The sequence below is a fragment of the Nicotiana tomentosiformis genome, chromosome 4 (genome assembly GCF_000390325.3).
Source record: "Nicotiana tomentosiformis chromosome 4, ASM39032v3, whole genome shotgun sequence".
In the NCBI taxonomy this organism is placed as follows: domain Eukaryota; kingdom Viridiplantae; phylum Streptophyta; class Magnoliopsida; order Solanales; family Solanaceae; genus Nicotiana; species Nicotiana tomentosiformis.
Genome location: NC_090815.1, coordinates 135432911 through 135448108, shown reverse-complemented (window position 1 = coordinate 135448108; position 15198 = coordinate 135432911). Strand labels below are relative to the sequence as shown.

At 33.8% G+C, this 15198-nt stretch overlaps 3 protein-coding genes across 3 annotated transcripts; 2 read left to right on the top strand and 1 right to left on the bottom strand.

Annotated features, from left to right (window-relative positions):
• The first annotated feature begins 1399 nt into the window (after window positions 1-1399).
• LOC104106579 (lysine histidine transporter-like 8) lies at window positions 1400-5062 on the top strand. The gene is made up of 5 exons (XM_009615154.4): window positions 1400-1794; window positions 2329-2462; window positions 3213-3643; window positions 3737-3868; window positions 4342-5062. Exons 1-5 carry the CDS (start codon window positions 1442-1444, stop codon window positions 4825-4827), a joined length of 1536 nt encoding a protein of 511 aa, XP_009613449.1. The 5' UTR covers window positions 1400-1441; the 3' UTR covers window positions 4828-5062.
• Window positions 5063-5149: 87 nt separating this feature from the next.
• LOC104106587 (uncharacterized) lies at window positions 5150-7728 on the bottom strand. Its single transcript, XM_009615164.4, has 2 exons — window positions 7341-7728; window positions 5150-5555 (listed from the first exon to the last, which is right to left on the bottom strand). The coding sequence occupies exons 1-2, from the start codon at window positions 7451-7453 to the stop codon at window positions 5348-5350; spliced, it is 321 nt and encodes a 106-aa protein (XP_009613459.1). The 5' UTR covers window positions 7454-7728; the 3' UTR covers window positions 5150-5347.
• A 2144-nt stretch (window positions 7729-9872) lies between these two features.
• LOC104106620 (uncharacterized) lies at window positions 9873-10844 on the top strand. Its single transcript, XM_009615202.1, has one exon. The coding sequence runs from the start codon at window positions 9873-9875 to the stop codon at window positions 10842-10844; it is 972 nt and encodes a 323-aa protein (XP_009613497.1).
• Window positions 10845-15198: the final 4354 nt, after the last annotated feature.

Sequence of the window (15198 nt, the reverse complement as noted above, 5' to 3'; positions counted from 1 at the left end):
ACTATATTGATATAGTAATATCTCTACCCTATCAGTATATATTAATTACTTAAATCCTATTATATCAACAATAAGTATGAAGCAAACAATCTGTGAACAGAGGCGGAGCCAGAACTTAGAGTTACTGGTTCGAAATTCTAATTTGTTTAAGGTACTGGATTCTAAATTAAGAATTTGTGCATATTCAATGATTTTTTAAAGACAAATATAAGGTTTGGACCAAAGTTACTGGGTTTGGCCGAACCCGTAACGCGTACTGTGGCTCCGCCCCTGTCCGTGAACATACATAACACTATCACTTAATAGTGTACGTGATTGAATGGTAAATGTTCCTTCTCCCTTAACTAGAAGTTTCGGTGATGTTCAAGTCTAGGTAACAGAATCCTCTTTGATAGAAGTGTTAAAACCCCTTATAATTGACTTTTTATGATACCAATTCAGATCAGTCAGTCTGGTAGGTTCCAGATAGGGCTGTTTATCGGGCGGATCGGGTGATTATTTACCCTTAATGGTTCAGTTTATCGGTTATCGACTTTTAAATGTATTAATCCGCTTGACACCTGATAAGATATCAGACGAATTGATATCAGTTTAGCTATTATCGGGCGGTTATCGGGCGATTTATCGATCTATTTGAATCAATATTACAGAGGCCTACTTTGGTCTTTCGTGTTACTAGTAAATAATAGCAAAAAGTCAATTTACTTGCGCATTTCGTTATTCTTTAGTTGTCTCAAGACACCTGGTTCTAGTGATTGGATTTTCTACGTTACTTTATTTTGGCTTGTGCATTTTATAGGCTACCTTCAAAACCAAAGTATTCCCCCCAAACATCAATAGTAATGGTAGTATTTGTCTCGACGTCCTAAAAGAACAATGGAGCCCGCCCTTACTTTATCCAAGATAAAGTATTGCACACTTCTCGGCTTTCTAAAGCTTCCTCTTTATGCATACATTTTGGTGATGATTATTCTGGGAATTAATATACATATGGATAAAAATATATAAATATAAAAGTTTTTAACGGGTTAACAATTTATCCGATAAGAAAATTGAATAATCCGCCCTTAAATCGATAAGTCATTAATAATAAAATTTTAATATGTTCACCACCCGTTAATCTGATAACACTATACCAATAAGGCATTAAATCACTTTTGCGGTTCGGTTTTCGGTTCGGTATTGAACATCTCTAGTTCCGAATATTGTAAATAAATATAAAATAATTAAAAAAAAAGTATTCTCCAAGATTGTTTAGGCATAGAAATTAGTAGGTAACAACAGCCAAAATGCGAGGTCTGGTCAAACTTAAAAGTATGCAACTTTATTAATTCTCTTTTCATTTATGTTTGGGAATGAGAAGTTAGTAGGTAATTTCTATATAATAGGTATCATCACACTGCAGAAGAAAATCGTCCAACTACAACAAGAATAGAAGATTATGGGAACTGAATTGGTGGAAATAAAGATGAGCCAATCAACACTAAAAATTGGTAGTGAAGAAGTGCAAAATACAGTTTCTTTGACACCATCTCCAAATCTTGATTCTATACCAAAAACACCCAAAAGTCCATTTGGTACAAGAATAATGACACCATTAGCTAGCCCCATGAAAAAAACCTTAACATATATGGAAGAAATTGGTCATTTCACTAAGCTTGATCCTCAAGATGCTTGGCTTCCTATTACTGAGTCAAGAAATGGGAATGCATATTATGCTGCATTTCATACACTTAGTTCTGGAATTGGAGTCCAAGCTCTTGTCCTTCCTCTTGCTTTTATTACACTTGGATGGTATGTGTAGCAATCATCAATACTTCTTTTCTTTTCCCGTTAATTAATTAGCTCGTATGCTTCTTTTTGCAAAAGAGAAAAGAAATAACGGGTGGTACTACAGAAGTCATTCTTCGATAAATATTTTTTTTCAAAAGAAATAATAATGCTTATTTGGAGAGTGCATGCTGAGTATTTTTTTTTTTTATAGAAAAATATTTGTTAAAATTTGAAAATATTAGTAAATTGGATAGTGTTTTTGATGAAATTGTTTAATATTAGAGTATTGGTTAAATTACTAAATGAAGTTAAGAATTGTATATATAATTGTGAAGAAAAATTCTACCCCAAAGCAAGGAAAGTCGTTTTTTCCCTTTTGATGAAAAATATTTTTCCGAAAAATTCTTTGACAACGAAACATCATATAATTAAGTCTTTTAGAAGCATTTTTTGAAAAAAAAAAAAAAACATTTTCCATCAAACCAAACGCACTCAAAAGGAATGTTGGATTTCTATGCTATAAACTGATCAGCTTGCGCTTTGATAAAAATGTAGGATATGGGGAATAATAAGCCTCTCAATAATATTTATGTGGCAATTATACACACTCTGGTTACTCATCCAACTTCATGAATCTGTCCCTGGCATGCGTTATAGTCGATATCTTCGCCTCTCAATGGCTGTCTTCGGTAAGTATCAATCGTAACCTTTTATCACGTCTATAATTAATTAATCTCTATGTGTTTACTATACTATATATTAATAATATCTCAATCTTTGCATCTACTTCGATTATTAAGGGGTAACTTCTAAACTAACAGTGTAAATTTTTTTACAATATTAGAGCACTTAAATGTCATTAAAGATAATTATCTATATCAGTGAAAATAATAACCTAAAAAATAAGGCCAAAAACTTGGTACAACATGTTAATTGCACAAATAGTGTAAAAAAATTAGCGTAAATCGGTCCGCGTATAAAAGTTAAACTCTAAGATAAATCCTTTCATATATATATATAAATGGCTTAAGATATCTATAGTTGTCCAAAATTCACCTTAGATATTCATATCCATTACAAATGCAGAATATTTTAGTTGGCCGATCTAGGCTCACACGTTCTAAAAAAATTTCAAAAATGCGTTTGTCCATAAAATTTTACAATTTTTTTGAAAATTTTCAAAAATAAGTTTTTCAAAGACAACTTTTTTTTTTTCCACTCACAAAACTGCAACATATTTTCAAGTAAAATGCATGTCCAAATATAATTTTAAATTTCAAATACAATTTTTCAACTTCACTCCAAATATTACTTTTTTAAAAAAAAAATTATAATTTTTATCTTCAGACGCCTTCTAATAGTGATCTGCTTTTTCCTTTTTCCTTTTTCCTTTTCTCTTTTTTCTTTATCCTCCTTTTCTCATCTCTGAAAAATTGTAGGTGAAAAGCTGGGGAAAATTTTAGCACTATTTCCAACCATGTACCTATCAGGTGGTACTTGCGTTACACTTATTATGATCGGAGGTGGAACTATGAAGATTTTCTTCCAAACTATTTGTGGTTCTAATCATTGCCATTTAATCTCTCTAAGTACAATAGAGTGGTACATTGTATTCACTGTTTCAGCCATAGTTCTTGCTCAGCTTCCTAATTTAAATTCCATTGCTGGAATTTCTCTAATCGGTTCAATCTCAGCAGTGACTTATTGTACCTTGACATGGGTAGTTTCTGTTGTCAAAGAAAAGCCAGAAGGGGTTTCTTTTGAACCTGTTGAAAATATATCTGATTTGGGAAGAGTTTGTAGCATTTTGAATGCTATTGGAATGATAGCTTTTGCTTTCAGGGGACATAATCTTGTCCTTGAGATTCAGGTTGTTAACTAGTCAATATTACAAATTAAAGTTGTGTGCTAAATATTTACTGTCAAAGTTCTTGTTTTCTTAACATGGGTTGGTTTGTCACAGGGTACAATGCCTTCTAGCTTAAAGAACCCATCTCATTTGCCCATGTGGAAAGGAGTCAAGTTCTCATATTCTATTATTGCTTTGTGTTTGTTTCCACTGGCAATTGGAGGCTACTGGGCTTATGGAAACCTGGTAAGGTCTTTAAAAGTTTTTTATTATTGTTTTATAGGAAAATGTTCAAATTTATCCCTCTATTGTATAAAATATCTCAATTTTACTGTCCATTATACTTTGAGGTGTTCATACCCTTACCGTTAGAGCAATTTGTCTCGTATTTGTCCTTGATTTTAAGAGAGCTCCGGTATCAATTGAGTGGATTTCACGTGCCAAAATACTTCATGAAAGGTCTACATTTATTCCTCTATTTTTGACAATGGTTTAAAATTGGCTGCCACTATAGTTTAGGGTAGAGCTCTGTCAAGGTAAAGGTCAAATACGAGACAATTTGCTATTACCAAGGGTATGAATAATGTCAAAGTATAAGTAAAATTAAGATATTTCATGGAAGTAGATGAGTTTTCTTTTTCATTGTTATACACATTTCATAAACCTAAGGAAAGGAGCATAAGTTGAACATGAACAATGTTTTTGTTTTGTCATGACAGATGCCAAATGGAGGGATATTGAGTGCATTGGACAAGTATCACAGAGAAGACACATCAAAAGTAATTCTAGGAATAACAAGTTTACTGGTGGTAGTCCATAGCCTTACATCATTCCAAATTTATGCAATGCCAGTTTTTGATAATTTGGAGTTTAGGTACACAAGCAACAAGAAGAAACCCTGTCCATGGTGGATTAGAACAGGGTTTAGGGTATTTTTTGGATGTCTAGCATTTTTCATATCAGTGGCACTCCCCTTTTTGCCTAGTTTGGCTGGTCTAATTGGGGGAATTGCTCTGCCAGTTACCTTGGCATATCCTTGTCTGATGTGGATAATGATCAACAAACCTAAGACATACACTTCAAGTTGGTATGTTAATTGGTCTCTTGGAATTTTAGGCTTGGTTCTAAGTGTTCTTTTGGTATTTGGTGCTATCTGGTCTATAGCAACTCAGGGTATGGATGTTCACTTCTTCAAGCCACAATGATGACCAAAATGGTTCAGAAAATTGATCAAAATCTAACCAGCACTGGACAGGAGATTAACTTTATTGGTTAAGAAAAGGGGAAAGGGCAAAATGAACCTTACAGCAGCCAACAAAGGGGAAAGTTGCAAACTCTTCATGTATTCTGTAAATATAAAAGCATGCAAGCACCTATATCTTGTTTGTCAATTTCATATGTACAAATCCTATTGCTTGTAATAGGAAAAGGAAAGAAAAAAAGTTCAGACTCCAAAGATCAAGATCCTTCTGATTTGGGGACATTTGGTTCTTGTGGTTAGCACTCAATGTTGACAGGACATATGCATTTCATGAGATAACCTTTGACTGAACAAGAGATAAATATAAGAGTGAAGTTACAGGAAAATTAATTGTAGGGCTGAGGCTAATCTTACATTATGCTTCATCAACCTGCCCAAACACCTATAATTATTTAAGATTTTTCATATTTCATATCAAAACATTGGTTGCGCGTAGCAAAAAGTTGTTCTCCATTCACACACCTCTACATTGATAAGGGAAGAAGCATCCTTCGCTTCTTCTTCCGGGCTGCTGTAACTTGCTTTGCAATTGTCACGCATAAAAGCAATAGCAAGCTAACACATACTAAGATAAATGCAAGCTTCAGATGCTTGGAATACAGTGAAACTGCAGAGAAAACCAGGAGTGCCAAAATAACCAGTTCAAATATTACAAAGATGACGACATCTGCCCTGCATCAAAGCAAAAGAAAAAGGAAATAAGAACAAGAAGGCTCGGAAACCACTGACAAAATATTCGAGTTGCTATGAATTTAAGCAGTAAACTACTGAGAAAAGGGCAAAATCAAGTAGCATGCTACTAGTTATTTCACAAAAGCAAGTTGCAAAAGCAATTGCCCGGAAAAAATTAAACAGCTCCCAAGCCCAAATGCAATTCATTCATTCTTCATCACAGTCCACTCTCAACGAGGTTTAAAATGATCATTTCTCCATTCTAGCATTTGCAATCTCCCCATGGGTTAATGGTTCTGATTCTTTCAAGAAAATTTTCACACATCCTAATATTATGTTTTAGTATTCTCTAGAAGTTTCAAGTTGCAGCTTTGGAGCACGCTCAAGTCCAACAATGTTAGATGCTTTTGATTTCTCTTTCCACTCAACATCAAATTACGACCGAGTTCTGCATGATTTATTAGTCAACAATGACATCTCAATGTGTTCTAAAAGGCAAATTTCACTCAGTATGTTCAAGAAAAGTTGGGACTCAGTTTGGAAGATTCTCAGGGTGAAGCAGCCTCTAAACACAAAAATGGAGTTTACTTCTGGAATTTTAGATTCAGGAAACATCTAAAGCACTGAGCATGTTAGTGAGAAGGATCTCATGAGACATATGATGGAATAACAAATAGGATGATTTAGGTTACTAGAGATTAGAGAATCAAGCAAATGATAGATTTGGTTTCCAAATCCTCCTATTATTTAAAATGCAAGAACAAGAGCTTTCACAGATAAGACTATCAGCTTCCAGAGCGCAAAGAGAGTGTACGGGATTGCATTTTCACAACTGAGAACATTAAACAATGACAAAAATTAATCAAGCAAGTGCACCATGAGTAAGGAATCGGGGAAAACATCAATTATGACTGCATAATAAGGTACTCAATTAGCTTTACGAACTTCTCGTTAGCCTTCTTAGGCTGGTTACTTCAAGTGCCTTGGTTTCAATTATTTAGCTTGCTTGCATACAACAAGCTCGAACTTGCAAGATTCAACACCGGAACTCTATGGGTTCCAATGTAGCTGATGTGGAGGGAACATAACAAAAGCTTTGGATAAAATGGATACTGAAGAAGGGGAGATACATCAGACATACTTATACCGTGTCTTGCAGTTGGGGATTTCACCTTCCTCGTTTTACTGACCATGCAATAATTGACCCGGTCTAAACCTCTACTAGATTCAGAGAAGTGAGGAGAAAAGGCAGAGTAAGAATTGATGATTCCAAGTCTCATTTCGAGCTAACATATAAAGTCCATATGTAATATTCAATCGATTCATCAGTTAGCAAGAATTACTAATTCCTACATCTCATTTCAAGCTAACCCATAAAGTCTACATGTAAAATTCAATCACATAATCTATTCACAGCAAATTTGGAAACTAAATGGTTAATTTAGCTGAAACTTGTCAACATAAGCATTTCTAATTCAATATATAGCCAGATGAAACTTTTCCCGCAAAAAAGTTCTTCCATTATATTTAACAAAAAAACACATTATGCCTCTCATCCAAAGTTCTCGACTTTAATCACACAGCCATAAAACTTTTGGAAACTCCGGTAGTCCGGTTGGTCTAATAACAAGAACAACTCCAAAATTCATAAGTTTTCCTAAATCAAATCCAAATTTAGCAAAATGTGTATACACGTAAATTAGAAAAGCGGGAAATGAATTGAAAAAGAAAAGCTATAATAGGAAATGAAGAGAAGAAGAAAAAATGGTACTAGTAATAGAATACCTTGTAGATGTGAGATTAGAGGTGGAGGAGAAGACAGAGACGGAGGCCCAATCGTGCTTCGATCGAATCTGATATTCTCTCAGCTGCTCCGCCAAATTCGATCGCGTTATCATGATTCCGCCCCCCTTCCTCCTGCCTTTTCTAGCTTCTCCTTCTCAATCTAACAAATGCAAATGCGTAATTCTCTAGTTTGTGGCGGAGATTTCGAATTGCCGTTCCTTTCCGGCGACGGGATTACGGCCGCCGACGGAAGGAATTTGAATTACTAAGAAGATAGAATCCGACACCAGTATCTCACCTTCCTTGGGTTATTGACTCATTGTTAATTCCCTATTTTCACTTTTATCCCTAAAACTGTTTTGGAGATATTACTAATCTTTGCAAATATGTGTGTATGATTTATGCTTTTTCGAAATGACATAAAATAAAAGTATATAAATATCATATAAAAACAAAAAATTTATAACTGTGGACTTATATCATCATGGATATTGAGCTCGTGCTTATTCGTGGGTGTTCATAAAGATCCGAAAAATCGAACCAAATCGAAAATCGAACCAAATCGATCAAAAAAAATCGATACTTTTTAGGTTTGATTTGATTTTGGTCTTGAATTTTAAAAACCGATCAAATTTTATTTGGTTTTGGTTTTAATAAAAAAAATAACCGAAAAAACCGAACCAAACCGACTATAGAAGTAGCTATTTAAATTTATTATTACACCTATATATATATATATATATTTTTATATAAAGTTTCTTAAATGTTATGGTACATATTAGTCGTTTGTATTTTAAGTCTAGTTCTTTGTTATTACAATAATCTAATTCTTTGCCTTTACATTTTAGTTTGATTGGTAGTTTACTTTTGCTAAGTACAAGAATAATTTCATGTTAAAAATAATTAATTTTTAAATGAGTACTTAAACTATTCATCATTGTTTGATTCAATTATCATCAATATATCATAGTAAATGATAGATTTCTCAAATAGCGATTGATTTGATAGTGTTACATTGAAAATGTAGTCGCCAGAATATGTGTTTGGTAGTGTATGTCTCATTATTAAAAAAAACTATAAATAACCGAAAAAATTGAAAAACCGATGAAAACCGACAAAAACCGAATCACTAAAAACCAACTTAATTGATTTGGTTTGGTTACAACATTTTAAGAACCGACTTACTTAGTTTGGTTTCTTTTTAGGGAAAAACTGATCCAAATCGAACCATGAACACCCTAGTAATAACATATATGCAAAAAAAAATTATAACTATGGACTTACATTAGAGGAATCAGTATTGAACTCGTACTTATTAGCAAGAACAATAATTTACTTTACTACTAATATTTATTTATTAGTAGTAAATAACAAGCCAGTGAGTTAGCCAGTGATTATCAAGGCATGGGCAGCATATTTTGATTTCAACAGTGAGATCCTGAAGACAATTCCACTATGGGTCAAATTACCAAATCTTCCATTGAACTGTTGGGAGATGGAAACTGTGAGTCGCATTGGAAGTGCTATGGGGAATCCATTATATGCAGATGATTGTACTACAAAAGTTGATAGAATATCCTATGCTCGTTTGCTGATTGAAATGGATGTCACTAAAGAATTGCCACAGAAACTTGCAGTGAAGGATCCACAGGGGAAGCTGTTTACACAAGAAGTACACTATGACTGGGTGCCGGACTTTTGTGGCTCATGCTCGCAAGTAGAGGCGGATCCAAGATTTAAATCTTATGAGTTCAACTTTTAAAGTTTTTAGCATTAAACCCATTGTATTTTTAAAGTTATGGGTTCATATCTATTTTTTGTAATTTTAATGAATTTTTAGACATAAATTTTTACTCCGCGTCAAAAATTATGGGTTCAGTTGAACCCGGTGATACTACACTACATCTGCCCCTGCTTGCAAGTTGGACATGACTGTGCAAAGAACAAAGCTCAAGTAAGGAAGGAAGTAAAGGAGAAGACTCAAAATATACGAGGGAGGAATCATAATAGGCAATGGATATGGCAAACTAAACAACCACAAGAACAAGTGGTAGTGCAGAAACAGGGGACAGGAAAGGATAGTGGATCATCTCAGCAAAATGATACTAAGGAGGATGAAGGATGGCAAGAAGCTAGAAGGAAATCTGCCAGTAAGGGTACTAAGAATGCTAGTATTGAACCAAATCAGGTGCCTACTAACAACGGATTTGGTCCACTGTCAGAATGCAATATATTAGCAGACAAAGGAAGAGTAATAATTGAAGGGCAGAGTAGTAAAGGCAGGGGTGAAGGAAGAGTTCAATCGTCTCAATATTACAAATGAAGGTTGTTACATGGAATGTTAGGGGGATAAACAAAGTATACAAGCAAAAGGAGTTGAGGGAGTTCTTGAGGGAAAATAAAATAAGCGTACTAGCTATTTTAGAACACAGAGTTAGTAGTAATAAGATTCCATAGATAGTCAATAAAATTGCTTATGGTTGGGAATGCTGTACTAATGGCAATACTGCAACTAGAGCTCGTATATGGCTAATGTGGGACCCAACTGCAATCAGTTTTACGATGCTAGAGACACATGAACATTTCATACATGGGATCATTCAGGCAAGGGATAACAGTACTGTTATTCATTTTTCAGCAATATATGGGCTTCATACTGTTCCAACAAGAAAGGATCTATGGAGGAAATTAAAGGAAATAGATGAGCTAATGATTCACCCTTGGTTAATAATGGGCGACTTTAACTCAGTCCTAGATGTGGAGGATAGAGTACAGGGAAGTGAGATACAGGAATATGAGACTAGGGACTTCAGGAGGTTCATAGAGGAATGTGGCATCACTGAACTTCAAACAAGTGGGAGACTATTTACATGGACTAATAACCATGTATATAGCAGAATAGATAGAGCACTAGTAAATGCACAATGGATGAGTACAATGCCTCCTTCACTGGTGCACATAAATGATCCTTACTTCTCAGATCATTCCCCTTTATGCATTGAGGTGGAACAAGAAAGCATTAGCAGAAAGAAGCCATTCAGATTCCTAAATTGCTTGGCAAATCATGCTGAATTTGAAGAGATTGTAAAGAGCAGCTGGTCAATTCACACACAGGCAAAAGGAACGATGACTATTTGGTTCAAACTGAAGAAGGTTAAAGGAGCTCTGAAGAAGCTAAACAGCAGAGAGTTTATAGGAATGGAGAATAAAATCAAAAGTATAAGGGATAGGCTGAAGGAGTTACAAACACAAATGAGGGATATAAACCACACCACAACACAGTTTGAGGAAGAGAAGGAATTAAAACAGCACCTGGAAAAGTGGAGCTTAATAGAAGAAAGCATATACAGACAGAAGTCAAGGATACAATGGCTCAAGCTGGGCGACTCTAATTCAGCATACTTCTATGCTAGCATGAAAGGGAGAAGAGCACAAAATTATATAAAGCAACTAACATCCACAACATGGAGATTACTGCTGAAACCTGAAGAGATACAAGAATAGATAACTGGTTTTACAAGAACTTACTGGGCTCCAGTCAGAATAACCTACCAGCCATTAACCCTAACATCATGAAAGAAAGACCAAAGCTGAATAGAGATCAACAGATTCAATTAATCAGGGCATTCACAAATGAGGAAGTATTTCAAGCATTAGAAGGGATAGACACTTTGAAAGCTCCAGGGTGTGATGGATTCAACTCGTTTTTCTTTCTGAAAACCCGGCACATACTGGGAGATGAGGTAATTAATGAAGTACTTAGTTTTTTTGAGGCAGCTGATATGTATGGTCCTATAAATTGCACTTCTGTCACATTGATACCAAAGGTGAAGCATCCTGCCACTATCAAAGAATATCGGCCTATATGTTGCACAACTTTGTACTAAATCATTTCCAAAATGATAACCAACAGATTGCAACATGTCATGGATCATTTAGTTGACTGCAGTCAGAATGCTTTTGTTCCTGGAAGGGTCATCCATGATAATGTGGTATTAAGTCATGAGCTCATCAAAGGGTATGGCAGAAAGAGAGTATCACCAAGGATAATGATCAAAGTGGATATGCAAAAGGCTTATGATTCACTAGAATGGGATTTTTTGGAGCACATATTGTCAAGTATGAACTTCCCAGGAAAGTTTATAACATGGATTAACAGATGCATCAGAACAGTCTCTTACTCTATTGTTATAAATGGAAATCCAACACCACATTTTGAGGCTAAAAAAGGACTTAGGCGGGGTGATCCATTATCTCTTTATCTGTTTGTGCTTGCCATGGAGTATCTCATCAGATTACTCAAAACATTAAAGGGGAACCCAGAGTTCAATTATCACCCTAGATGCGAGAAATTGGGAATAATACAGCTTGGATTTACAGATGACCTACTCATGTTTTGCAGAGGAGAAGTGGTATCAGCTTCATTGCTATTTGAATACTTCCAGCAGTTCTCAAGAGCATCTGGATTGATTGCCAACATTAATAAGAGTAGCATATACTTTGGGGGAGTGCCTGATCATGTAAAGAATGAAATAGTCCAGCTGCTTGGTTTCTCTGTTGGTACTCTACCTTTCAAATACCTTGGAGTGCCTCTAAGTTCCAAAAGGTTGGTTGTAGCACAATGCCGACCTTTGATTGATCGGATGCTTGGAAGAATAACAAACTGGACTGTCAGATTTCTATCATATACTGAGAGATTGCAATTAATTAAAAGCGTGCTCATAGCTATACAGTCTTATTGGTCACAGATATTTCAGTTGCCTAAGGAAATAATCAATAAGATTGAAGCTGTTTGTAGGACTTTTCTCTGGACGGGTAATACAGAAATTAAAAAGAAGGCTTTGGTCTCGTGGAATAAACTGTGTTTACCTAAGACGACTGGGGGGATGAATATTACTGATATTCACATATGGAACATAGCTGCAATTCTGAAACACTACTGGAATATGGCTCAAAAGAAGGATAAATTGTGGATTAAGTGGGTGCACACTTACTATATAAAACACAGGGATATGAGGGAGGTAGATGCTAAGAATGCCTCGTGGGTTATCCGAAAGATCATCAATGAGAGGAAACATTTGGAAAAGGCAGAAGTGAAGATAGAGGAAGCTGTGCTGGAGGGGAAATTCTCAATAGGGAAAATGTATAATATGCTAAGAGGAGAATTCCCAAAAATGAGGTGGAAGAAACTGATGTGCAATAATCAAGCAAGTCCAAAATGGGTGTTCATACTATATTTGGCGGTTCAAGAAAGATTATACACTAAGGATCGGATGATAAAATGTGGCTTGATGACTGATCCAAAGTGTGTGTTATGTGAAGAAGAGCAGGAGAGCCATCAACATCTATTCTTTAAATGTAGAACAGCTGCAAATGTATGGCTATGTATTCCGAAATGGCTGGGCATCAACAGGGATCATATGGAATGGAGGGAAGAGATAGATTGGGCTAGTATGCAAGCTAATAGCAAGAACTCAAATGCAGAAATATACAGCCTGAGCTTGGCTTGTACAACGTATCAAATTTGGCAAGAGAGGAATTGCAGAATCTTTCAACAAAAGAAGAGGAATATAGAAGAAATAGTAAGAACAATTGTGCAAGAAGTACATTGTAGAGGTAGAATTAAGACTAAGTTGGGAAACCACTTACAGAAGATAAATTTTTATCCGAGTATGTAAGGATATAGGGAGTAAGCTCATGTTAATTAGATGAAGTTGAGATAGTGATAGAGCTAGAGTTGGGATCTATGTCAGGGGACTTTGAAATACTTGTAAATATTTTTCACTGGTAATAAAATTTGATAATTACCAAAAAGAAATAATATTTGTTTATATATCTCTATTTCAATGTTATATTAAAAGCACGAAAGCCCTTAGCAAAATATTATTCGTCTTTTTTACCCTTTAAAACAGATTTTATATTAGATAAAATTATCATTTAAAGTAAATTCCTAATATATATAGGACTTTAAAATAACTAAGGTTTTACTTATTAAATTTTTTCTTATTTGATTAGGTGAGAAGTTTTCAATTAAATTTTTACCTTATAGAAACTCATTTCCTACTCAATTAACATTTCTTTATCACTAAAATCAAATTTTCAATCACAAATTATTCTCTTGAATTAATTTTTAACATTAAAAAAAAGGACTTTTACCTTCCGAAGAACTAGATTGCTTGGGCAATAGTTTACTCCAACGATACTTTTTTTTTAAGAAGGAACAAGAGTTGGAACAAGAGTTCTTACCTTTTTGGTTGAAAATGTAAATTTTATGAAAGTCAAAGTGAAAAATTTATAATAGACTTTAAAATCTTAAATGTTTAGTTCATCTAAAGTATCATATACTAACGTGATTGTAATTTCATTTAACACGGATTATAGTAAAATATAATTTCTCCAACACATAATTATCTTTTAAAGAAAAACAATTAGCTATTGAAAATAAATATAATTAAGATTTGCTACAACTTGATAATCAATAAAAAGGGAATAATAAGAGAAATAACATGAGAAAATATGCTAACTCTTAGGAAGAGACACAAAAACTTTGTTAAAAATTGTAATGTGCAAATGTAACTGTTTAAATTTTGTATTTGAGTTTTAATCTAATTATTATTAGTTTGCTTATTTCATCATTCACGAGCCAATTTTCGAACCAAGAAAAAATTATATTAATTAATCTCATTATATATATAAACTATAATTAATTTTGTACTATAATTGAACTCCTTTCCAACTCAATTAATATTTTATTATTGACTTCTTGTATTATATTTGAAAATCACGCTCAATAATTAGAACAAAAAACTAAAAATAAATTAGAGAGAGAGAGAGAGATTGGTAGTTGATAAAAGTCAACAACACTATCGGTTTTGCAAACACAAAAATCTAAAAATAATATATTAATTATTTTTTACCATTAAAAATAGAATATAATTGGATAAAATATTAATTACTAAATATTTGAAATTTGGTATGAGCTAGGATTAACAATTCGAATCAACAAGAAAACAAAGTATTTTCTTATTTGAGAACAAATAATTGAGAATTAACTAATTAGCAAAATAATCCAATTAAATTCTTCTACAATTTAGCATACAAGTAAAATCATTTTTTTAAATTAACATAATAGGGTACGTAAATTATTATGCCATTAAGAAGAGAATCGGCAGCAAAAGAAACAAAAAATAAGAGGAATATCATTTTTAATATAATATTAAGAGTTAGATTGATAAATTGCTATTCATTTAACTAAATTAACATTCTTCACTTAACTGATATTTTTTCTTAGCTTTTATTTTATAACTTAAATATGGAGTATAAATTATTTTATATAATATTTTATATAATTTTAAAAATATTAATACTAATTGAGTTGGGTACACGCGTAACGCGTGTAGCATAAGACTAGTATAATATATAAGTGGGAAGGGGTGTACGAACAAAGCTATAATCAGTTGTACAAGAAGTTTTGTTAATTGTACTATGAACTTGGACCCATTTCATTGGTTATTGAATTTTTATCTTTCTTCTCTCAACATGTGTACTGCTTTGTCTTGAGGAAATGATGCGGAGGTTTTGACCAATATTGTCCCTTATCTTTGAGGGTAGGTCTATTTTGGTCCCTCAAATATAACCCTGAGCATATTTAATCCCTTAAGTATGTTAAAGTGGAGCATCTTTAGTCTCACTGACAAAGGTTTTGACCAATATTGTCTCTTATCTTTGAGGGTAGGTCTATTTTGGTCCCTCAAATATAACCTTGAGCATATTTAGTCCCTTAAGTATGCTAAAGTGGAGCACCTTTAGTCTCACTGACACAATATATTCAAAAACTAACGGTGTTACCCAACTCTGA